This window comes from Procambarus clarkii, chromosome 35 (assembly GCF_040958095.1).
Source record: "Procambarus clarkii isolate CNS0578487 chromosome 35, FALCON_Pclarkii_2.0, whole genome shotgun sequence".
Taxonomy (NCBI): domain Eukaryota; kingdom Metazoa; phylum Arthropoda; class Malacostraca; order Decapoda; family Cambaridae; genus Procambarus; species Procambarus clarkii.
In genome coordinates, this window is record NC_091184.1 from 33,661,429 (window position 1) to 33,687,675 (window position 26,247).

The following is a 26,247-nucleotide window of genomic DNA, read 5'->3' on the forward strand; positions in this document are numbered from 1 at the left end:
CTTGTTGGTTTATTTTATAAAGTCATAGTTTATGACTAGTTTATATAGTTTAGGTGCAAATATGACATTGAAAAAAATATAGTAATTGGCTTCTTGTGTGCGAGGTAAGTGTCATGAGGAGGATATAAAGACGTGTGAGGATCTATTTTTAATAAATATTAAAATTACAAATGTAAATACTACAAAATTTATATGGCATTAATGTTGAATAGTAAACTTAGTGTCATGTGAAATATTCCTTAGGAATTAAATAACCCTGACTAAAGTGTGTGTATTATGAAATCAAATCAATAAATGATTTAAACATCGTCAATGAACTTTACACTGAGATTGTATGAAAGAATAAATTAAATTAGTTCCAGTCCTTCCGTATGGTATGACGCTGCACTAACAATAGTTCAGTTATCATAGTACGATGTATTTAATTTTATAAATGAATACACAGGTCTGCAAATACTTAAAACAGTTGGTAAACTCTTTCAAATAATAACGTAATGCAACTGTTTTATACTATTACAAGAAATTGTTAGGCTATCTATATTAAAAACTACACAAGGAATTGAATTTATATGTAATCAAGAATTGCTGCTTGGGAATCAATTTTTTTTTTCAATTGCCAAAGATGGTCAGTTCAATGTGTTTTAGATGACCTCTATCTCCTGAGCTGTTCTTGATGGCCACAGTCCAGGTGCCTGATGGATGTTCTCCCCAGAAGTGGACGGACATGAACCCCCAAGGATTAAAGCCCATGGTGCTGTTGTCTGCGGGACGGTGAGTTAGGACCTGTGATGTGGTGCCTGGTGGAAGGTGGTGAGACAGTTTTAGACCTCCGATAAAACTGTTAATGATACAAAGATTTCTCATTCTGCCTTAATCATTAATGCCATGTTTATTCTGGCAACTTTACTTCCCTGATTTGGACAAATATCAGAAAAATTCAAATGAAGATTTTAAGGGGCGCTAAAACCCTTTTCTTAAGAACATGTGAGAAGCTCATGAAATAACCTCGATCTTTCGCACAAATTAGTGCTGGCAATGGGAAGAAATATTTGTTATCAAATAATTGTAGTGTACTAATCTTAGCATGATTTGGACTGTGGTTGCAAGGTTCCCCATTTTCTGGCAGCAATATGCAGTACACGTATGCTGTCTGTTACCTGTTGGTGACACTATGAAGATTGATAAAAGCTTTCTGCTTGGATGGGCGAGATTGATGTGTGCAATGACATGTTCCACACCCTTCATGCTGGACTCCACGGGGACATTTGAGAAGTCCATGTCTTTTGATATGTTTAGCCAACTGTTTGGATAGAGAGTCCTGGAAGAAAAAGAATCATTATTACAGTGTTCCCACTTTAATGGTGCCAGGGAGCGTCAGCCAAAAAGGAAAAAGGCATTAGGGAAAAGTTTAACTATGATTTAAAAAAGATACATTCCTCTATTTTTATAAATTAATATAATTACCTCATCTTCATCAAAGATCTTAACAATGTTTACCCCTAGTATTTTTTCACGACACGCCAGTTGATATAACCAGATAGATTTATCATGAACAATGCTAAGCAGGAAACATTATAACAATGATAACAACAGTGATACATGCAGGACTTCATAATTCACACTCACCTATAGCCTCTGAATATGGGTTTGGAGACTGTTCTCTGGGGGTTGACGTTTTTCCACGATAGGGCCGCCTCCACCATCTTGCCCGCGTTAACTGCTCCAAACCCCTACAAAAGAAGGCTTACGGTTATATCTATATGAGATTTTTATGCCTCGTACTCTACATGCTTACAAAACTTGATCGTGTTCCATGCTATTGGTTTCCTATTATATATATATATATATATATATATATATATATATATATATATATATATATATATATATATATATATATAATATATATATAATATTTCCTTAAGTACTTTCGTATATTAATACATCTTCAGAAGGAATTGATTCCATCTGAAGATGTATTAATATACGAAAGTACTTAAGGAAATTCCTGTTTCAATTCTTCCTCCGTGGTCTGACACTGTCACTTTTTTCATCACGTGCTAATTTTCGTGATTTACACACACACACACACATACATATATATATATATATATATATATATATATATATATATATATATATATATATATATATATATATATATATATATATATATATATATTTTTTTTTTTTTGTGCTTTATTATGCATTTGATGGTTACAAGATATACATCAAAATAAAAAAAATACATATACAAAATAGATATACAAAAAATAAAAAAGGAAGGGGGTGGTAGGAGAAAAGCACACAGAAACTGTATTGGAGGGGATCTAAACATTCCCTCTAATGCGTTATGCGTGGTTTCCTCCGAGGCTATGGGTCCCCCTTCTTCCAGCTAGAGGTATATATATATATATATATATATATATATATATATATATATATATATATATATATATATATATATATATATATATATATATATATATGCATGTCATATTGAATATGACAGCATATTCCGTATTTACTATTTTCTGATTTAGGGCTTCTATCCCTCTAACTAATGCTCTTGCATCAGGGTTCAGCTGGAAGAGGAGTTCACCAAAAGTCATGTTTTTTTAGGTGAAGAAAAGAATTGAATAACTGAAGAATATATTACACTAATTACAAAATCGCACAACATTTCGAACCTCCATGGTTCATTCTCAAGTGAAAAGAAATTACAGAACTCGTTAATTTATACCAGTACGGGGTCAGGTGATAAACAAGTTCTCATAAACAAGGCTCACCTGCATGAGGTGGAATTTCTTGCCGTAACCATTAGTATGCCAACCCTCCTCCTGCAGGGCTTCTTGGGTCGGGGTCGCCGTCTCCACCACCAGATGTTGCACGTCTCGCCAAGTTAGGTTCGAGCTGGTGGAGCATCCAATATATTATTATTAGGCAACACCTTTATTTTCGGTTTGTTTATAAAATGGTCTAGTCGTGGAGGATATAAATAGGAGTGGGTATAAATAGCAGCTGCCAGGTTTGAAGCAAATATGTAATGTGCGTGTAAATTTTAATTAACAAAGCTAACTTCAAGCAAATTATGGTGTATACATATCATGAGGATACCAGCTTTAAACAAATGCATCATGATACATTTTCCACTGTTTATCCATGAACCATCTGAGACTAGATTAGAGAGTCTAAGAGTCTATGTAGTAAGTAAATTGTAAGATCAAAGAACAATTGTAGTATTTGTTGAGTCTTCTAACAATAGCAAAGAAACTGATACCCTTAACAATTACATAATTAGCTGAGAAAATTTTGAATATTTTGTCAGAAGTGACGTGACATGCTTATATCCTGCACATTGTCAAACTGGAGGAACTCACGCATATGCCTGTTAATTTCAATATTCCATCATAATGTTATGACAGTATTATGAAGCTCGAGGGCAATAAAAATGTGAATTATCAACCCATCAGCTAAGAATAAAGCTTAACTGACACCACTAGAATACATCTATGAATCTAGGACTGTAAGGATTTACTGACAAATGTAAACAAGTAAAATAAAACATTGGAGAAACGGTTGAGGACAAGCAATGTGCTGTTTAATAATTGTTTTGGTTAATAGGTACTTGTACACTAGAACAGTACCAGATTGCTCAACTGATTATTGGTTTGGTGGGGGCTTGAACCTTAGCACACGTCTGAAGGGTTATTAAGGTCGCTAGTGTACAGAACCAACCAGCAACTCTAATAGTCTTAACAAATTTTCAGGATACGTATATGCTATAGGCTTCAAGTTAATACAGTAAAGCATATTAGAGAGATACTACACGAAAAAAAGCAACAACAACAAACTGGGAATGCCTAACAACAACTGCTACAATATTCATTTATGCAACACGAAGATTTCAACCAAACAAAACGTGTGTACAAACTTTGCATGAAGAACGATTGCCACAACGCCTGCCATCAGAGGAGCAGCAGCAGAGGTTCCTTGGAATGTGGCGCTGCACTGGCCATCCAACTCTGGTACTACCTGCCAGGAACACAGATCTGATAAATATGAGGAGAAAACCCGAAGCCAACACGGCTGAATAGCACTTGAAAGGGGTATACTGGCAAGGAACTGAGATACGTGGAATCGTGCTCTGAATTTGATTTGTACCCAGGAACAAACTTCACAATTACTAGCGGTTTCGAAACATTGGAAAGTCTTACCACTCTGTGTTCCTCCACGTGTCGTTCTTGTTGGTCAAGGGCGTCCTGGATGGAGTGGTCACCGCCCACATACACAGCGGCCAGAGTTGAGGCGCACGGCTCCTCGTAGAAGGTAGAGGTGCCCATATCAGTGAGGGCAGATACAGAGAGGGTGTATATGGATGACGTGTAGCCATCCAGGTTGCAATTGTCATCCATCAGGCCACCGTTGCCGTTGGCCCACACGTACACTATGCCCTTCCCGCCTCGTCCCTGAATTCGAATAATTATTGACATTTGCGAGTAAAATAAACAGAATAAGATTATTACTAATTATATTGATATGAAAAAACGTGGAATAATAATAATGATAATGTAATAATAGTGTCAAAAGTGATTTAACTGTAACTTCCTGGTTACCTTGGTGATGCCTTCAATGAAAGCTAGGCTAGCCAGCGGGCCCGGCCCTTCCATGTGCGCCCCGTCATCCATGGGCCCCCAAGAAGCACTGAAGACGTCCACTTTGTCGTGATGGCGAGACAGTGCCGTTGCTTCTTGAATATCCGTCACTGTCCCGTCCACTATACGCACACCTATTAAGAGTCATAATAATAATAATATTAATATAGAAATAAGTTGTTTCATCTGTTGCTCTTCTGCTTCTCAAATAGGATTATGATCTGTTTACAGATTTTCAGTATACAATTGCAGCAGTACAGCTAAAATAGTTTACCTCTAACCCTCGCCTCATGTGCCCCTTCAGCACCTCTCACGTAGTTTACCGTCACCACTCTTCTCATTAGCAACACCATTCACATATAGTTTTCCAGCTCGCCTCATAAGCTACCCCAACACCACAGACAAATGGTTTACCACCAACTCTCGCCTCATAACCCACCCCCAACACCACAGACAAATGCTTTACCTCCAACTTTTGCCTCATAAGCCACTCCAACACCACATACAGAGTTGTTAGAGACGGCAGCCACGATAGCAGCACAGTAAGTGCCATGGGAGTTGCTGAAGGTTGGGTCTATCCTGGGCGACGGGTCATCTAGGGGCTGGCCATCATAGACCACTGAGTAGCTGACGTCTGGAAGCTGTAGAGTGAACCAGAGAGAGAGAAGAGCATTCAGTGACTTAAAACAATTAACTCACATGGTGTGTTTAGCTAAATTAAAGTATTCACAAAGTGAGCTGTATAATCAGCCGAAAACAAGAACAAGTACTTATTTTACATAAAGATCAAGTTTAAGAAATACGTAAATCATGGCTGTTACTTTCAACAACATTGAGTAATGCAGTATCAATAACACCTTCCCCCACTTTCATGGAGGGAGGTGAGGCATCAGTTATCCAAAGTAGCAACCCATTGTTTCACAGGACCAGGAGTACAGTGCCTCTGTGAATTACCATGTAACAGTACAAACTAATTCACCACCTCTTTGCTACTCGCTTCCATCCAACCTTGTTCCTTACCATATCCCGTGCACTATTTGCATTTAATTCGCACTTCCCCTTTACACTATCTTCCAATTCTACCCTTAAATCCACACGAATATACTCTCATCACTTATCTACCACCATCCATTCGTTCAGTATGGCCAAACTATCCCAGCAAGCTGTTCATCGACGATTGCACTCCATTTCTTGCATGACATTATAGTTTCATACTCCATCCTAACACCACACATTTTTTTGCAGTGTTCATATTTTCTGTTGTAATTCTTTAGTTTTCCTGCTCATATTCTTACTACTACAATATCACTTGTATATGTAAACAAGGCTCAGCATTAGTACTTCTCTATGCAGACCCCTGGCTGCATATTTCCTAATGCAAAAAAAGGCTTTAGGCTTTCCTAAATACAGCACTGCTTTTCCTTAGCAGGTTGACCAGACCACACACTAGAAGGTGAAGGGACGACGACGTTTCGGTCCGTCCTGGACCATTCTCAACTTGATCGACTTGAGAATGGTCCAGGACGGACCGAAACGTCGTCGTCCCTTCACTTTCTAGTGTGTGTAGTCTGGTCAACATTACTATTAATATTATTATAAAACAAAAGCGTATAAAACTATTTTTATACGCCATGTTGCCATGATGGCTCGTACTTACATAATTGGCTGCAATGTCTGCATTCGTGGTTTGGATTCCGTCATCCAGAATGGAGAGACGGACACCACGGCCAGTGAAGCCTCGGAGCCACGCCCAGGTGACATTCAGATCGTATCCTGCCTGGCCCAGCTGACCTGTGTTTTCCTAGCAAGAGTGAAGAAAGCTTTTACTGTTTTGAATTAAGTGATGAAATTTGGACCCATAGCCTAGTGATGGAAGGGAAGGGAACTATCATGGGGAAAGCGCCAAGCCATTACGACTATGTAGCACTTGGAAGGGGTCAGGATTAAGGGTTTGGGATGGGACGGGGGGAAGGAATAGTGCCCAACCACTTGGACGGTCGGGGATTGAACGCCGACCTGCATGAAGCGAGACCGTCGCTCTACCGTCCAGCCCAAGTGCCAAGCATTGGAAGACTTGCTAGGCTTATGTGTTTGATAATAAAATCGGAATGTTTTCTTTAATTTTTTTATTTACTGTTTTTCATAACTATCAAACTCAATAAATATCAATGTCCTTTAAAAAGGGTCTGCTGCTGTATATAGGAACGTTCCTTTATTGGTTTAAATGACATATTACGTCAACTAGAAACAACATGAAAATTTCTTTACCGGGTTATATTCTAAATCATATCACATTAACTTGAAACCATCAAGTTGTATGTACTTGATAGTATTTTCATGGTCATATTTAATTCTGACCAATAATGACAGGTCTAATAACCACATCCTTGAAAATGAGAAGTTTCCTAAAAGTAGTATTATAGAAATGATTTATATCAAAATTAATGATACATATAGGTGCACTTTGAATTATAACTTTACTTTCTAAGATTTTATATTAATAGCTATTGGATATAAATACTAGTCTATACTTACCAAGTACCACTGATCCTTGAAGAAAGGATCATTAAATGTCAATGTAGCCTCTGCACTGTTATCCATCCATACTCCCAAACCATCAGCTTCCTTATTTCCTTGGGTTACTACTGAATAACTTGAACTGTAGTAAATGTCATTTTGCTTTCTATTAAAATTAGTCTGATTTTGAGTATTAGGAATGTGATCTCTTCGGGAAAAAGCTCTCTCATCATTTCTATCTAGAAACTGTTGCATAATGGTCTCGTCGCGTAGAGCTTGAGCTGCAGCAAGTCTGTATGTGGCCGCATCAACAGAGTTGTGAATGGCTCTTGAAAGTGGAATGGATACAGAGTCTTGGGTATCACTAGAATCTTGCGCAGTAATTTGTGTTTTTACAGCTGGAGGTCTGCCCATGTCGAGTTCCGCGTCCTCATTAATCCAATCATCAATAGTCTTCTCCCTTGTGTTCCATTGACCCTCTCTCCTGTTGGCAACTTCAAGGTGTCTTCTGAGGAATGTATCCATCCCGTGTCTCGAGCTGTCTACATTGGTGGGCATGTTATGAAATATCTCTGGCCTTCGTGCAGGTCTGTGTCTTGTCTGATAAGAATTTTCTTGATATTCTCTACTTGATGGTCGTAAAATATGTTGTCGTTTGTCTCTAACGAGTGAGATTTGTTGGTCAACCCATTTAACCTAAGGAGAAAATATTTTTCGTTATTGAATTGCAATACAGTACAAAGTTATTTTTTATTAATGAATTGCAATGAAGGCCGAAGAATATGCACGGTTTACTAAAGTGGAAACTAATTAACAAAAATTTAATAAATAAGGTCACTTATAGTATTACATTTCCTACTGTTGATATAAATAACAATAAAATACAAATTTCAAAATATAAACAGGGAGAAGAAATGCGAGATGAACATATTTACGCACTAGATTTGGGATAGAACTAACTCTTGACACCATGTATAATAAATGCCTTCTCAATATGAGTATACCTGGTAACACATCAAATTAACAAGAAAAAAATCCATCGTTGGGGACATGAAGCCTACTGAGCTTATCGAGATCATCTTAGGCTATTGACTGACCTTCTCTAGAATGCAACCCACAACAGCTACCTAAATCCAGGTACCTATTTACTACAAGGTGAACACTGGCATCAGGAGTAAGGATACGTGCCTAGACGTTATATCACGTCAGGGAAATGAATATATTTTGTTCATATAGGTGCTTAAACATACAAATAATAATAAAATTAGAGAAGTATACTGACCACAGGGTCCTGTGCAAGCAAGTGGATGACATCGTGGGATGGTTGAGCTCGTAGCTGCCTGTTGCTGCTACTGCTGTTGCTCTGGCCGTTGTGTAGGTGATACACTGGTGGGCTGCTCAACACCTATGCAAGACAAAGGTATGGGGTGCATAATAAATGAACTAAATTAACTAAGCAACGTGCAGTCAGAAATATCTTAAAATCACCTACGGATGATGAAAAGGACTACATACATAGATTTATTTGATGGTTGTTCAAGTTATACTAGAAATAGCCTATGTTATCACTGATGAACTGAACGATCGAATGTAACATTTTTACCCGTTAATATTATTATTATTATCATGATTTCGACCAATTATATAAGAAGCAACTCGTCCTCATAATCATATCATTCGAATGTATTTTTTTTTTTTTTGGGGGGGGGGGGTTGTACGAGATGGCATAGAGAGCTTCACATACCTGGCAAACATATCGCAGGTTATACTTCTTGGCCAAGTACCTGGCCTCTGCCTCTCCACCTTGTACTTCAACAGCCAGATGGTTGGTCATCACTTGTTCACTCTTGCTATCCTGTAAAAATGTCAACATTTTTCTTGATGTATTTTCTTTAACATTGGCGCATTAACATTAATTATTTTAAAGAAATTGAGAATTATTTTCTTCAACATTAATACAGGCGCATTGATATGGGTGTATTCTTGTATGCGACTGGGTATTTCGCGTAAGCAAGGTATCTAATACGCGGTTTACACGAATGACGAACAAGGTTCCTGCAGCACGCACCTGATGATGGTAAGTGGTTCTAATGGCAGCCTGGCGTAGGTGTGTGTTCCTCCTCCATGGGCTGTGGGCGTGGGAGACTATGGCCAGCCCCACACACGCCCATACCGCCCCTGCTAACACCCTCACCACTACACACATTTATGCGGGTCATACCATCGTCTGCCAATGGAATACATTATGAACATTATACAGTTGTTTATAGATTTCCTTTGGAATAGTAATATAAACACATACAATGCAGACGAGGAGTCACAATAACATGGCTGAAATATGTTGACTAAACTACACACTAGGAAGTGAAGGGACGACGACTCACAATCGACTTGAGAATGGTTCAGGAAGGACCGAAACGTCGTCGTCCCTTCACTTTCTAGTGTAAGTTAAAAGGGTTCAGGTAGTATAGTGGCGTTCGTTCTCGACTCACACTCGAGGATTCAGGACTGGAATCCCGGGCGGGACAGAAATGGATGGGCGCGTTTCCTATCACCTAATGGATCTGTTCACCCTGTTCACCTAGCAGTAAATAAGTACCTAGGAGTCAACTTGTTGTGGGATTGCATGCTGAGGAGGGTCAGTAATTCACGATGAATTATTAATTATAATTATTATAATTATGAATAATTCATACGAAACACGCTTGTGAAAAGACTGAATTTATTCAATTTTAAAAATAGAATTGTAAAAGGTGATTTAAAACAAGTATTTAATAATATTTTACACTCAAACAATGAGCAACAATGGCTTATAACTATTCGCAGCAAAATATTTTTGTATTTAATCAAGTAAAAAAAATATGAAACACCTTACCAAGTGATATAATTCAGGGTAATATAAAAAATAAATTTAAAAACAACTTAGGCTTAGCAATTCGACGCTTCCTCGCCTTACAAAGTTTGTATCACCATTCTCTTGCCAACAACAAGCAGCCTAGCTTAGATCCAACAGTCAATTGTTATTTGAATGATATGCATTCAAATAACATGAATGATATGCCGCTACATGATATGCTAGGCACGAGACCAGATCAAGGCTCGTGGAATTCACGCTCTGCGTGGAAGATGAATGCAGTGTTATTCACTGAATCTAAATCTAAATCGGCCCTGAATAACGTTGCCAATTTGCTCTGGTAAGGTCAATGTTACTTGACACATCGTTTACTTTTCCCAGCTCTGTACTTAGAAATTCCACACTTGAACTGCACATGCTGAGCCAGTTAAAATTGGGCGCTCCCAAATTCTCAAAACAAGTCTTATTCCCAAATCTAACAAATGGAATGCTTTTCACTCCAATGCTTTGGGTAGCTGTCTCTGCAAACGTTTAAGAGGATGGTTTTCAATCCGTCTTCTCTAGATATTTACTGTACCCCAGGTATTCATGGATCCATATTGGGAGTGCATTACTATATTACCAACCTTCTTGCCCTACACACTGGAAAGTCCTATACAATGGAAAGTTATACACACTGGAAGGTCCTATACATTAGAAGGGCTTACACACTGGAAAGTTTACACAGTGGAAAATCCTTCGCCACCTTCCTAAACCTCGAGTCTGTCCTTTCACATTGTAAATCATGTCTGAGTGACCTCACCATCAGAAGGTAACTTCCTTCCTAGATCAAAGGTTATCTATGCAAAGGGATTGCATTTGTGTTGTCTCAAGGACTCAGGAGTGTACCTGGAGACTTTTTAACTAAGCACCGCGCCGGCAGGTGTCCTTAGCCATACGTTACTCAATATATTATCCAATGCCCCGTTAACATGATTCAGACTGAACGGTCAGAAAACACTCGGTATATCCTCAACTATATTATTCATCTCGTTCTCAGGTCCCATCCAGCGATTTTCACGGTTTGGGTCTTTTCGTGGCGTATGAAGAATTTAGGGCGTTCGGTGGCATATGCACTATTTAGGATATGTAATGAGAGAAACATTAAATATATGTACATAAATTAATAAAACAAAATTCTACTGCCGCTGCTCGTTATTAGGACAGTGATAAGAATAGAATCATCGTATGAGGAAACAGGAAGCAGCCGATGTGAGTGAATCCATATATGGTTTCAAACGTAGATCTGACTGACCGCAAAATAAGTTACAGGTCCGCTGTACCATTAACCACTGATCACAGAAAGCAGAAACAGAAGCTGGAGCTTAATTGCCATAAATAAAGCTAAATAAATATAAATTTTAAAAATTTTATTGCAATATCCAAATCTTAGTATTGTTTCCCGGCATTACTTTTCGAATTACTGGAGAGTAAACAACTCCCCATGAATTAGACAACTGCATGAAGACAGAGCACGGTTTCTAGGGATATTTCATTCACCTGGGCTGTAGGTGAGAGAATGGGATAATTTTCTAGGGATAATTTGTACGCAGTCCCGTAGCACAGTGGTCTACGTCGTTGGTTTGCAATCGAGAATCTATGGCTCGATCATCGGGAGGGACAAGGACGGTTGGACACGTTTTCCCTTCATCTCATGCTCCTGTTCACCTAGCAGTAAACAGGTAGCAGGGAGTTAGGCAACTGTAGTGGTTGGCCTAACAGACCTGTCTAGACTATGGAAAATGGACTGTGTGTAGAACACACAGACATCAGGGACAAAAATACACTGCTAGCTACAAGGTCCATAGATGAATATTCTTTCACAAGGTCGATAGTTCATGTAAACAAATTATGTATTATTAGAGATCATTAGAGGTAGAGATCAAACAAATATGCTAATAAGCAACTTGGCATATTTATTGCGATCAAATTTAAGCTACTTTACCTGTCGAGTTTAGCATTGCGTAATACAGGGTATATGCATAAACACTACTTTGAATCCATGTGCATACATGTCAGACTCAGGGCAAGTCTTTTTGAACTTCTGTTTTGCTCTGGGTAGATAAATATAAATTAGGAAAAGATAAGATGAGGAAAATAATGAGGAAGCGGATAATAAGGATATAAAACCGTCTGGCGGAAACGAAGAGATGTGTGATATTGATACGAAGGGATGGTGGGAGGTGTTAGATATGGGGAAGGGACGTGGAAGGTGTTAGATATGGGGAAGGGACGTGGAAGGTGTTAGATATGGGGAAGGGACGGTGGTAGGTGTTAGATATGGGGAAGGGACGGTGGGAGGTGTTAGATATGGGGAAGGGACGGTGGAAGGTGTTAGATATGGGGAAGGGACGGTGGTAGGTGTTAGATATGGGGAAGGGACGGTGGGAGGTGTTAGATATGGGTGAAGGGACGGTGGGAGGTGTTAGATATGGGTGAAGGGACGGTGGTAGGTGTTAGATATGGGTGAAGGGACGGTGGAAGGTGTTAGATATGGGTGAAGGGACGGTGGAAGGTGTTAGATATGGGGGAAGGGACGGTGGGAGGTGTTAGATATGGGGAAGGGACGGTGGGAGGTGTTAGATATGGGGAAGGGACGGTGGGAGGTGTTAGATATGGGGAAGGGACGGTGGGAGGTGTTAGATATGGGGGAAGGGACGGTGGGCGGTGTTAGATATGGGGGAAGGGACGGTGGGAGGTGTTAGATATGGGGAAGGGACGGTGGGAGGTGTTAGATATGGGGGAAGGGACGGTGGGCGGTGTTAGATATGGGGGAAGGGACGGTGGGAGGTGTTAGATATGGGGAAGGGACGGTGGGAGGTGTTAGATATGGGGGAAGGGACGGTGGGCGGTGTTAGATATGGGGGAAGGGACGGTGGGCGGTGTTAGTTAAAGAGGGACGGTGAGAGGTGCAATTTTATAAACGTATTCTAAACGTGTCAGCACAATCTCGTCATTTCCCGTGAAAGGTAAGTTATCAATTATCTACTCCGGATAGCAAGACAATCCCAACACATATACTTGCTCAATATCTTAAGATCACATCCATGAATAACAATGATTCGACAACTCACTTTTAAGCTATAACTGCTATAGGCAGCAACGTAAACGAGAAAGGAATCTGCAGACTGATTTGCCCTTGCAAAACAGTTCCTACTAATATACAATCACTGTCAATGTACGTTTGAAACGATATCGTAATTTGTCTTTACATCACTTCGTAACCTATTACAAGGATCTAAAATATGGCTTCAGTAAGTGCTTACCTATTTCGCTCGTAAATCAATTTTCCAATTTATGCACGCTTTTATTTTTAATTACATCACTTGGTAAGCTGTCCCAAATGTTGACTACATGTTTAACGAAAGCTGTTTACAGTTTGGTATTGGGCTTAAAGCCTATAAATCGCAGGATAATTATTAAGGCCACCACAATAGCCTACTGGCTAACCAGCAAATATACTTGTTCAGGTATAATTGTCCTGAACATAGTTCTGGTCTAAAGTAGACTCGGTGTATAGACACCGAGAAGCTTTGGAATACTTCTGTGTGTATATATTCCCTGACTTTTGGCTTTGCAAACCCGTTTGTATATACAGTAATTTGGAAACCATTGTTGCACGTTTTGCGTAATTGTGCAATAGAATACTGACTGAAATTCCACACTATAACCAAGAAACTCTGTTTGCGATTTCAGTGTCTCCGTTAAAGGGTCACAGCTTTCTCAGTTTTAGTAGTCAGTGCTATTTGCAGTTAATACTATGCTTGCGCAACCTGCGTTTTAAACATTAGCCAATAATACCAATTAAATCCCAAAGCAAACAAAATCGCTCATAAAGAATGACGACCAACGAAATAATCTATTATTGCAAAGTTGTTTATAGCTTCGTGAGAAACATTATCGGTGGCAGGAAGCCTGCGTATTTATGTACTTTAGGCTTCTATGGGGGTAGGCTCCTACCCGCCCTCAAGGTGCAACTAAAGACCCTCCCCCCAGGATGCAATTCCAAAACAGTTGCCTAACTCCTGGGTGTTTATTTACTGCTAGGTGAACAGTAACATTTGATGAAAGAAAATGTGCCCAACCATTTCTGTTCCGCTGGGAATCAAACTCTGGATCCCAGAGTGCGAGTCGAGAGCGAAGCCAACCATACCATTCCTTGATATAATATTTTATAATTCCTCCATCCTTTTTTTTACATTTTAACAGTAGACAAAAATAATAGAGAAATTGAATTTATATATTTATCCAGGTATATTCGTCTTTTTAGGCTACTCACCTGATGAGTAAGACTTTATTATGTGTTTTGTCATGGCGTTGACAACGGTTGTTCATGGATCGTTAGCAAAATAACTAGTTAATACTAACTTTGCCAAAACTGCCGCTCTTGACTCTTGTAAGTAATCTAAAGTCACATGGGCATGACTTTTCACTGATGGATCTGTTCAACAGGTTTAGTGCAACAGACTGCAAATTTCCAGCAACAACAACTGTATTCACCTAGTTGTGCTTGCGGGGGTTGAGCTCTGCTCTTTCGGCCCGCCTCTCGACTGTCAATCAACTGTTTCTACTACTACTACTGTACAACTGTGTCGGAGAAAATAGACCACAGACACAACTTAAAAATTATGTGGAATGGAATTACTGAACTCTAATAAAGAACGAGACCTAGGGGTGGTTTTGAATAGTAAGCTGTCGCCAGAGGAACACAAAAAGAACATTGTGAGAGGAGCGTATGCGTCGCTTTCCAACTTCAGATTTGCTTTTAATTATATGGATGGTGAAATACTAAAGAAACTGCTCATAACTTTTGTGACACCAAAACTGGAATATGCAACAGTTATATGGTGCTCAAATCTCAAGAAGCACATAAAGAAACTGGAAAAGGTGCAGCGACAAGCTACAAAATGACTTCCGGAATTGAAAAACAAGAGTTACGAGGAGAGATTACAGACATTAAACATGCCTAGACTAGAAGATAGATAAAAAAGAGGTGATCACCACTTACAAAATTCTAACAGAAATCGACCAAGTTGACAAGAAGGAATTCCTGAAACCATCACCATCACGAACAAGAGGGCACGGTTTTCGAGCTAAGGAAACAGAGGTGCCAAAAACATTAGAAAGTTTTCTTTTGTAAACAGAGTGGTAGACGGTTGGAGCAAGCTAAGTGAGAAGGTGGTGGAGGCCAAAACCGTCAGTAGTTTCAACGTGTTATACGACAAAGAGTACTGGGAAGACGGGACACCACGAGCTTATGTCTCATCATGTAACTACACTTAGGTAATTACACACACTGCTATAGTGTTAGACTAAACAACTGATTAAACTCCACACACACAGGATTATCTCCACTACAATTAACTAATAAACTACAAAACGAGTAATTTTGTGTAATTACTCCAAAACACACAGTAATCACACTAATCAAAACAGGCCATAAGAATATAATTTCGTTGAACAGAACAAAATTTATGATCCCCTTTGTATGGATAGCGCCTCTGTCACATATTACCTAATATGATGACAGAACAACCCGTGTTTATTTATTGTTTATGATAATTGTGTTACTGGACTCGTATCTTTCATGAAACAGCCATCAACATCTGGCTTGTACTTTGCCCCTGCCACAACTGGCAAGAGGAAACGGGGCGGAAAAAAAACAATAAAGCCAAAATTGTCAGTAGTTTCATAGCGTCATATGACAAAGAGTACTGGGAAGACGGGACACACGGGCGTAACTCTTTTTCCTGTATTTAGTACAGAATGTATTTAGTACATTCTGTACTATACTTAAGCAATTACAAGTCACTGTGACTGTAAGGGATGTAAGGGATAAACTAGGCTTGACATGAAGTCGGTCATGGATTACGTCAGAAATAGGTCAAGTCGCTTCAATCAGGATCTTTCGTTTTGGTCATATTGACCGTTATTATCGTCGTTTAGTCTCTGTTTTATATAATATATATTGTTTTATACAAATTTTAGAGTTTTGGGGCAATTTTACAATCGTTAACTTTAAATGCGCACCATTTCTATTTTATATACTATTGTAATTTGAGTAACGGTTTTAGTATCGGCTAATTGTTAATTTTGCCCAAATGTATTTAAATATTTAATGTAGGCCTACTGTTAATTAAAAAATCTCAATCTATAAATATAGATCTGGAGAGTCGAACGATAACGAAATCCATGTAAGTATAAGAACAACGGTATTTATGTCTTAAAAATTTGTAGCAGACTGAAATTTCCATGTGCAATCTTTTTCGAAACTGTGCTAGTGGACAAACCGTCCTCTTACAAATATCGTCGCTTTTCGCTCGTATGCGGGCTGCGGCCATTTTTTTTTATATTAATACATTAGGTACATCTGCATTTGTGCAGCTACATATATGAAGGGGAGTACAATGTGTCAAAAAGCTAGCTACGTGATGTTAAAGAATCCCTATCACACAGGATGGTTAGTCATACAAAGGCATGTGATAAGTAGTTTGCACTGACAGACTCTGGGTTCGTTATGAGGATAAAATTGCCGTACAAGAAAATGGAAGCGGCTCGTAAAGTGACGTACTGTCCCTATTTCTGTTTTGGATCCTCTGGCTTAGTCTGTTAGGTTAGGAGAGGACACTTTAAAATAACAGTTTTCATTACGTTTTGAAACCTCAGGAGAACTTCCTGTTTTCCTAACCTACCAGAGGACCCAAAACTTGCTGTTTTAGGTCCATTTCATTTGGAAAATGAATTTCCATTTTCAAGTACGGTAATTTTTGGTTGTAGCTTCCCAACCTATAGCACATACGAGTGAAATGCGAAATTATGTGTAAAAGGACGGGAGAATTTCTGAAACGTAAATCTTCTGGAATTCACATAAGAACATAGCAGTTTGGTGAATACTCATCTAGTAAATTAACCACAGACGAAAAGTTACCTTCGTAACGAGAAAGTCAGTTTTGATGGAGAAGAATGTTGGTACAGTGAAGAATACACTCCAACCTGAAGAGATCAGATAGCCACCACGTCTTAGTGTGATGATAGCTACCTCCTGAGTGCTCGACGCTGCCCTTGGTCAACTTAATATATACATCAGCCGATGAATACAGTCGCAAGACGGCTCCTTAAGTTAAATACTCTGTGTGAAGACCATTTTCTCGTCAGCCATTCTGCACTGGTTTGCTAGGCTTTGAGTTTTTGATAGACATCTTGAAAAAGAAGAAGCAGGAGTTTATCGTATTTGTTAAGTTTCTTGAATATCTGTAGAGACCAACCTCGTAGTGCCTTGTTTTAAAAAAAGGTTGGACCTTCAGCCCTTAACATGTCCTTGTACGCGATCTGACTTAAGTTTCTGGATGTCTCTGGTCATACTGCGCTGAATAGTAATGCTTGTTGTAACACTCGATAGACGTAAGGAAGGTAAAGGCCATTGTTAATACATACGAAATATATTTTTATATAGAGTATATCCGTAAACCCCCAATTTAACATTTCTTCAATTTATGATGTTACGTTTATGGGTTCTTGGTTGTGGTCAATGAACCGTAACTGGTTAAGTTAGAATGCCATTTTCAATGACAGATTCTGGTGGCTGCAAGCGTTGCAGCTCATGTCATTCATGTTTAGGCAATTTTCGGGCTCGTTTTAAGTGCTTTTTCACTTGGCTTGAATACGCATTTTAGTATTTGTTAATTTACTGTTTTATTTTAGCAGCACTTTAACTCACATATGGGCCGGTTGCCATATGGCGCAATAAGACAGTAACAACCATTGCTATTTAATAAAACACAACTAGCCTCAAACATTAATTACATTCAGTCAATTTTCGTTGCACCCACACTTTGTATTGTTATATACATCAATTTGAAGGATGTGGTAGTTATGAGTGAAACGAAAATAAATCGAGATTCTTTTGTGTATTGTAATATTATGACGTCAATACTCGCCAGTTGGGTAGGACTGTCTTGCGCAAATATTTGTTTCATATATATTGAGCTGTTTAATAATTGATTTGTCGGAATTAGTAATGAAAAAACATTATTTTTTTTTAAACTTACAGCCAGAGTTGAAATGGTAGTGACGGAAGAATGCTTATATAATTATACTGTTGTAAAATAACATAACAAAGGCAGATCTTGGCAATCCCACATGTATATCAGCAGTCTGGTGTGAAAATAGCGAAGCTACCCTGAGGAGATTTAATGTGTTGCGGAATGCATGCTGGTTCGAGTATCTTGGAGCCTTATCCTGCACTATTGTGTAAAGACTGGTAGTGCAAGCAAATGTGCCTTTCCTTATATTACGTCTAACTCGCCTCTAAACAACCATCTCTCACTCAACTAGATGGGTCATATTGGAACACTGCCAGAGTGACAAGACTGACAAGACTTCAGCTGTCTAGACTAGTGCTTCCCAACCTTTTTTGGACTCGCGGACCTATCTTTTAATACCCAAAAACCCTGCGACGCACTGCTACACTTTCATAACTGGAACAAATTGCCTAATTAGGATACTCACCACCTGTTAATTTTTGATGATTCAGATATACTAGTACTCAGAATTTTGGCTTCACGGCCAACCAGAAAAATCTCACAACCCGAGACCCACCAGTTGGGAACCTTTGATCTGATCTAGAGTCTAATGACACATCAACAACGACAGCGACAACGGTAACGGCAATGTCAAAAAAGAGCTGTATTTTTCGACCTCTGGCGATAAGTTCTCCTTTCCACTCAAGCTAGTCTCACCTTAACTCCCATGGACAAACTGGCGACCAAAATAAATGACACCCCTGGGAACAATCTCATCAAAATCAACTTCAGGTGTTAAAACAGCACCTACGGGCTGCTTACGCCTGTGATACTTCTTCGGGTGGCTTAATCTTCATCAATCAGCTAGAATAGCTATACTGTCACTGAAGGTTCCAAGGCGAGTGATGAGTGGGTTCCATCATGGAGTTGAACGAATGTTCAACCATATGCGCGTTTTCACCACCGAAGCATTTCTCCGAAAATAACGCTAAGCCAGTATGACTGTATAGCGCTTGTAAGAGACAAGAGGACAAGGCGCGGGGACAGGGTGAAGGAACAATGTCCAACCACTTAGACCATCGGGGATCGAACACCGAATCTGTAAGATACAAGGTCGCCGCTGTACCGACCAGTTCATGGGGATGGACGAACCTTTGTTATTATGTAACTTACTAAAAAAGGGTCACTTTGTTATTTTACTGACTGCAGTATAATCATATATTCATATTAAATTCTGGGCAACATAATTAATAAACTACATTCAGGTGCTTTTTTTTATTATTATTATTTTCTACCACAAACGTGGCCACACATTTACAATGCTAACCAGCATATATACATTTTCTTGTCCTCCATGGACAGGGTTAGAGATGTGTTAAACATATAATTCAGGTGCTAAAAGCCATCACCATGATCTGGGTATCTGCAACTACGACATTCAGGGCAATGACCAGGCCGGCTAACTTTCTGCCTCCCCTTCTCAGTGTGACTCTTCTTGGCTAATTCTTTTGCCTCAAAATGTTGAAACTCTCATGATTATCTAAAAGATAAACAATAGCTGTACATCCACACCACCACACTTACGATAGCTTTGAGGATACCCATCCGGACAATTTTCACCATAAATGCCCACCTCTGATAATTTCGACCTTGCACTATACCCGCCCTGACGAGATCCACTGACGATACACAACTATGACAATTTCCATCTCTGACCGAGTCATTTTTAATGATATACACCTTTATTAGTAATTAGCTTGCAATTCCAAGTAGAACAAGAAAATGTCTTAAAAAATAGATAAATGTTCCAAGATCTACTCATCCTCGTATTTCCTGAACATCAGTTAGACCTATGGCTACATGTCTTAATACCGACCTACCATAGGCTGCCGACCATTAAGACCAACAATAAAACAATAAGGTGCATATCAAGGTCCTCCTCTTCCCCCTAGGCTTGCTATTAACCTTCCCCAAGATGCAACCTACATCAATTATTTAACTCCCTAGTACCTATTTACTGTTAGGTGAACAGTGGCACCAGGTGAAAGGAAACGCGCCCAAACGTTACACATGTTGACAGGTACTAATGTTCTAATTTTGATAATTATTAAATACCAGTAATACTAGGGAGAGGTGGTGGTAATGAGGAATTTTACCGACGAAGGGGATTATTTCTTTATAGCAATAAGCTAATCAGTAGCACACGGTCATTTGGTAATTGTGATTTAATACTGAGACTGCTTAGCAAGAATAGCAATAGGGTGGGATGCAACTTTTAAGAAATTAGATGCTCTCTTACCTTGCGTTTGAATAACGAGTGCATTGCCCAATTCCTTACGTCATTAGGAAGAGAGTTACAGTGGTTTGGTCACTTTATTTGCACGATGTGGGTTGCATGGATTAAATTGGCTTTGGAGAATGCCAGAGAGATACTAGTTTCTTGTGTAATGGGTACTATTTGATCCTTTCAGGAAGTGCTCCAAGGCAAGGTTAGTATTGAACATTAGTTAAATGATGAAATTTAGGCCCTTCGCCAAGCGATGGAGCTTGAATATTATTGTATGAAATTTTGCAGATATAAAGAGGACGATCAATTGTATAGACTTATACAAAATGTATTCTCTGTATGCTTGAACAAAGGCATTGTAAGTTGTCTGAGGTCAGCTGATTATTGTTCTAACAGCTGATTATTGTTTTCAGGCGGTGGGGATGAGGTAGTTTGGGTTGGTTGAGACCCATGTACAGATACCCCCAAGATTAACTTAAATTAGTGAGTAATGCAGTCTGAGAAGAGCAAGCACTATGTAAAATACTATTTTAAAATCTAATGTAAAATGCTGAAACTACATTTAGAGAAATGCTTGTTACGCCCCGTTTGAGATTAATATTTATGTTAAAACACCAGAAACAATTCTACGTCAATGTTATCGAGTTAATTCTGAAAGAGAACCATCGTCTTAAAAGACACAGATGAACCATAAGACGATAACCAGTGTTAGATAGTACTAATCAACAAAGTGCGAGGACAGATACAGACGGACAAAGAGACCCAACACAAAAGGAAGCTAGTGACACTAGAAAGTATTAGTGACTCAAAAGAATGAAACACAAAAATAATGAGACACTGCTCGCACTGTGTTCATTAGTGCTGTCTAACACTGTGTTATCATCTTATAGTTCATCTGTGTTTAAGACGATGACTATATTCCAGAATTAGCTCGATAACATTGACGTAGAATTGTTTCTGGGGGTTTAACATACATATTAGTCTCAAACGGGGCGTAACAAGCATTTCTCTAAATGTAGTTTCAGCATTTTACCTTAGATTCTAAAATAGCTACATTACCATGAGCCCGTTGAGATTGCCGCAGGTCACTAGGCTACGCAATATGTCACTTCGTCGAAGAATTTTAAAACCAATCTAATACAATCTAACCCCCCTTCAGTTTAGCCTAATATAACCGAACACATCATAACCTAATTACATGGGTTATATACACCGAGAAGCGTATCCTACTTCTCTGTGCATATTCACTGAGAGTTTCAGTGTATATTTCAACCCGTTCTCACGAGCGTTCTAAACGTCAAGAAACTCGTACTAAAGTGCCTTATCTTAATCTGCCAGAGGACCCACTAACAGAAAATGGGGACATTATGCCAATTTGACCAGACCACACACTAGAAGCTGAAGAGACGACGACGTTTCGGTCCGTCCTGGACCATTCTCAAGTCGATTGATTGGCAATCGACTTTTACTTTACTTTACTTTACTTTGCTTTACTTTACTTTACTTTACTTTACTTTACTTTAGCCACGCTATTGTGACTCATCACAATAGCTCATTATGTCAATTTTGCCAATTTCGCGAGCCGCTGCTTTTTCTTGTACGACCGTTTTTTGGCTTTAGGTAAAATATACGTCAAAATGCAACGTGCTATTAGGAGGACAAGCTGATAATTTAACGGTATTTACAATTTTATCAATTAGAAAATGAACATTGTGCGAAATGCCAATGTACGATTTCACCATATTACGTTGGGATGCCGTCTAGTGCATCACCCTGGGTTAAAGTGTATTGCAGTAGCTTTTGGATACATTTTCCAGTGATCACAAAATACAGTTACACGTCTCATATAAAAATAAATCATTGCTACGAACTTTCTTAGAGTTGTCCGGTTGTAGATCCACAAGTGTGGTAATGATATGACTGAGACCTATTAACAAAAAGTCTGCTATAATTTAAAATCTTGGAATACGCCTTTGATACGATTTGACACAATTCTTGTGCGAAATCAAAGACTTTCTGTAATATTCATGACATTTAAGATGCACATCATGCCAGTTTGCCTGACAGTGGGCAGGCTCCTACGAGTTGGAATGACGCTGAAACAATGTCATGAGACGGCCGTGATCTGATGGGCGCGTGTAGCTACCTGATTAATACTTCATTTGATTCGTTCAGCAGGTAGACTAGACTACCTTCAGAAATATTTCAATATTTCGACCCTCGACACAAATCGAGCCTGGCCTCGGGCCGGGCTTGGGAGTAGAAGAACTCCCAGAACCCCCCCATCAAGCAGGTACCTTGCGCACCGAGAAAATAATTTATTTTCTGCGTTAGTGCGTTACAAGCTTGTACCTGTTGAGTCACATGATACGTCTTCAAGAAACTATCTGGGTCCTGTAACGCAGTAGTTTGTCATCGGGTCACAACCGAGGGACTCTTGCTCAATTCCCGGGGTAGGATTGGGACGGTTGAACATGTTTCCTTTTACCTGATGCCTATGTTCACCTAACAGTAAAGATGTATCCAGGAACTAGACAATTGTTATGGGTTGTGTCCTAGGGAAGGTTAGTTGTGAGGGGGAAGGGGGGGGGGGTCCTCGACAAGCCTGAATACAAGCTTCCTGTTCCCGGCAACGAGAAACCAAATTAAGTTTAACATGTAAGATGTTGGGCACGGCACTGTAACACAGTTAAGTGGTCCGCAGCCTATCCTTGTACGAGAAGTGAATTGTAATTGTTAAGGTCGATAGGGCTTGTTATTGTGCGGCCAGACCTCATACGGCGAACGGTAGCGAGAAAGTATTACGGAACATGAAGGTCATTACGCTAACGAACCCGATGTGTAGTTAATTATAACTGTATAATGCAATATTGATAAATTATATATTACCAGTATTAAATAGCAGTTGGTTTATGTGATCGGAGTAGGTAGAGGAAGGCGATGAGTCACAATAACGTGGCTGAAGTATGTTGACCAGACCACACACTAGAAAGTGAAGGGACGGACCGAAACGTCGTCGTCCCTTCACTTTCTAGTGTGTGGTCTGGTCAACAGGTAGAGGAAATCACCCCCAGATCCTCAGCTAGCAGAGACCTAAACTACCATTGCATGAAATAGCCCCAATACTGTAGTAACAAGATACCCTGAATTCTTGCATTGTAGCTATATTTTTCTTCCGGAAACGGAAAACGTATGTAAACAATTATACAGAATATGTAGCCAAAATCATAGCTGAGTGTGTCCATGTTAAATACTACATGTAAAATTACACGTACAATTATTTTAACAATAAATAATAATTATATTGCTATCAGTAATATAATGACTCCCTCTAAAATGTATTGTATAAGTTACATGCAGACATAATATACTGTAAATAATTCACAGAAGAAAATTATTTAATACGTTTATGCTAAATACACAACATAAACATATGTAATTTATTACACAATTAGTATCTCCTCTTTTCTAACGCATTGTCTCAATGAGTGCAAGTAACTATATTTATATTTTCTCGATTAAAGAAACATTTTATGTTTATTGAGAAAGATCGACCATGATCTTACACACACACACACGGAACACAAGGGGAACACGCACTAGGGGACACAGGTGGAAACTGAGTGCCCAAATGAGCCACAGAGATATTAGAAAGAACTTTTTTAGTGTCAGAGTGGTTGACAAATGGAATGCAATAGGAAGTAATGTGGTGGAGGCTGACTCCATACACAGTTTCAAGTGTAGATATGATAGAGCCCAATAGGCTCAGGAACCAGTATACCTGTTGATTGACGGTTGAGAGGCGGGACCAAAGAGCCAGAGCTCAACCCCCGCACGCACAACTAGGTGAGTACAATTAGGTGAGTACCCACACACACACACACACTAGGTGAGTACACACACACACACTAGGTGAGTACACACACACACACACACACACACACACACACACACACACACACACACACACACACACACACACACACACTACATTATTGAGTGTCCAGTCATTAGACCCCTTCAGACCGAGCGGTATGAGGAACATGGAGCTTTGTAATGACTTTATTAACTCTCGTGTTCTTGAGGATATCCTCACACTGCATCCAGAGTTAGCAAACGCAGGTGAGATGGGGAATTTTTTAACATCTCATATCTAGCTCTTTGATACACACACGCTATGTAACCCTTCATATAGTCTAGGGTGGCTGCATAAATTCAGGTGTATCTAATTATGATACTAATAACAAACTGAAAATGGGTTCGATAACTTCGAAATTATCTGGGATTTTCATATAATATTTTTTTCGTGAATATTACACATTTCATACAGCCAAGACATTAATTCATATACTGCAGATCAAATTTCCACTTGCAGCCTAATACGGAAAGACTAATACAAGTAATAGAATTAATATACATATATTTATATACTATACTCAGTATACTATACTACACTATAGTATATATACAATTTTATTATTAATACTGCACCATAAATTTTTTTTATTATTTTTAGTATTTTGGTAACATTTAATTTGCAAAGTTTACACAATCAGATAAAGTTAGTTACCTTTGTATCGAGGAATCCCGTCTCGATGAAGGATTATATAGTGTAGTATTCAGTGCTATCCTCAACAGTTTGAGTTACACTGAAGCGATACTGATGTCCTGGTGGGGAGCGAGGCTCTTGGACTGTTGCAGATACTTTTTTTATAGACATTCAGACTAATAATACAGCCTTGATTTCCTCCCTCATAGCTGTGTCTCAAGTCTTGCCTCAATGTGCTTGAAATGTCGTGTAAGCGCGTTGATCTAAGGAAAAATTGCTTTACAAGGAAAGGATTTAGAGAGAGAAGTTGTGTGAGAGAGAAGGTGTGGCAGCTACTCCTCACGCCAGCAGGACGCGCACTCAGATTAGATAGGCTATCATTTCGCCATGGATAGAAAGACGAATATTTTTGGCTTATATTATTTTGCGGTATGTATTGTGACACGACCACGTTGTCGATGACCCACGCCATTGGTCACTAAAAGTTTGATTATTCAGTTTTTTCAATATTTCCTCCCTCTTACATGTCGGATAAAATCTTTTTTGCGAAAAAACGGGCATTCTTATTATTCTCTCTATATTCCTAAATGGTAAATTTATACAAAGTCTTTGAATTCTTTGTCGAACCCCAAGAACTTATATACAAATGACGTCTCAATATATTTCTCAGTTCCTGCTCGTGAAGTCACAATTGCCAACCTGTCAAGTTATACCTAGACACTTAATACGTGGTCTTGTAATGGTGGTTGGTCGTGTCCTCGCCAGAGATACACTGGTGGGTTGGCCTGCAATCCAGGGACATGATGGATGTCGCACCCGCGGGGCGGGGCGCGACATCCATCGCGGAAAGTGTTAAGTGTTAAACAGCGGGCGCTTTGGGGTGTTAACGCGGGGCCGCGTTAACACCCCATAGTGTTAATAACACTATGGGGTGTTAACGAAAGTGTTAACACTTAACACTAAGCGTTAATATGTTATTTACACTATGAAGGAGAGGTTATATCATTGATGGCTACATATTGGTGTCTGTCACTAAGATAGGATCGAATATAGTTCAGCGCAAGCCCTCGGATTCCATAATGGTGGAGTTTAAGTAAGAGGTAGTTATGGTTAACAGTATCAAAGGCCTTTCTCAGGTCAATTTAGAGTCCAATCGGGAACTCATTTTTCTCAAGGGCTGAGTAGATTATATGAAGCAGACTAATAATTGCATCGTTGGTACTTTTTTTGGGAGCGGAAGCCAAACTGACAGGGACTTAGTATGTCCCTTAGTACCTCAGGTAAATGTTGAATTTTATGAGGTAGGAGTAGAGCTGTTTGTAAAT

The 26,247-nt window shown here is 39.2% G+C and overlaps 2 protein-coding genes across 3 annotated transcripts in view; one reads left to right on the plus strand and one right to left on the minus strand.

Moving 5' to 3' along the window:
- The window catches only part of LOC123768375 (CRISP/Allergen/PR-1), a 112,255-nt gene that overhangs the window by 160 nt on the left and 85,848 nt on the right, over positions 1-26,247 (plus strand). The window lies entirely within an intron of this gene.
- Positions 136-25,284, minus strand: LOC123768377 (proprotein convertase subtilisin/kexin type 4). Of its 2 annotated transcripts, none has more exons than XM_045758834.2 (14): positions 24,944-25,284; positions 9,241-9,399; positions 8,917-9,027; positions 8,455-8,577; positions 7,191-7,868; positions 6,313-6,456; positions 5,122-5,296; positions 4,617-4,789; positions 4,218-4,469; positions 3,935-4,035; positions 2,790-2,913; positions 1,627-1,730; positions 1,158-1,318; positions 136-797 (listed from the first exon to the last, which is right to left on the minus strand). In XM_045758834.2, the coding sequence occupies exons 2-14, from the start codon at positions 9,376-9,378 to the stop codon at positions 610-612; spliced, it is 2,472 nt and encodes an 823-aa protein (XP_045614790.2). In that variant the 5' UTR covers positions 9,379-9,399; positions 24,944-25,284; the 3' UTR covers positions 136-609. The 2 variants fall into 2 exon arrangements, with proteins under 2 accessions (XP_045614790.2, XP_045614792.2); XM_045758836.2 differs by lacking the exon at positions 24,944-25,284 and adding an exon at positions 16,994-17,092.

Bases quoted from the DNA above. Each gene is read 5' to 3' on its own strand.
- LOC123768377 (XM_045758834.2), bottom strand. From the start codon at position 9,378: ATGTGTGTAGTGGTGAGGGTGTTAGCAGGGGCGGTATGGGCGTGTGTG. The intron at 9,028-9,240 runs GTGCGTGCTGCA...ACATTTTTACAG, and splicing joins GAACCACTTACCATCATCAG to GATAGCAAGAGTGAACAAGT. The intron at 2,914-3,934 runs GTTTGTACACAC...ATGCTCCACCAG, and splicing joins GCAATCGTTCTTCATGCAAA to CTCGAACCTAACTTGGCGAG.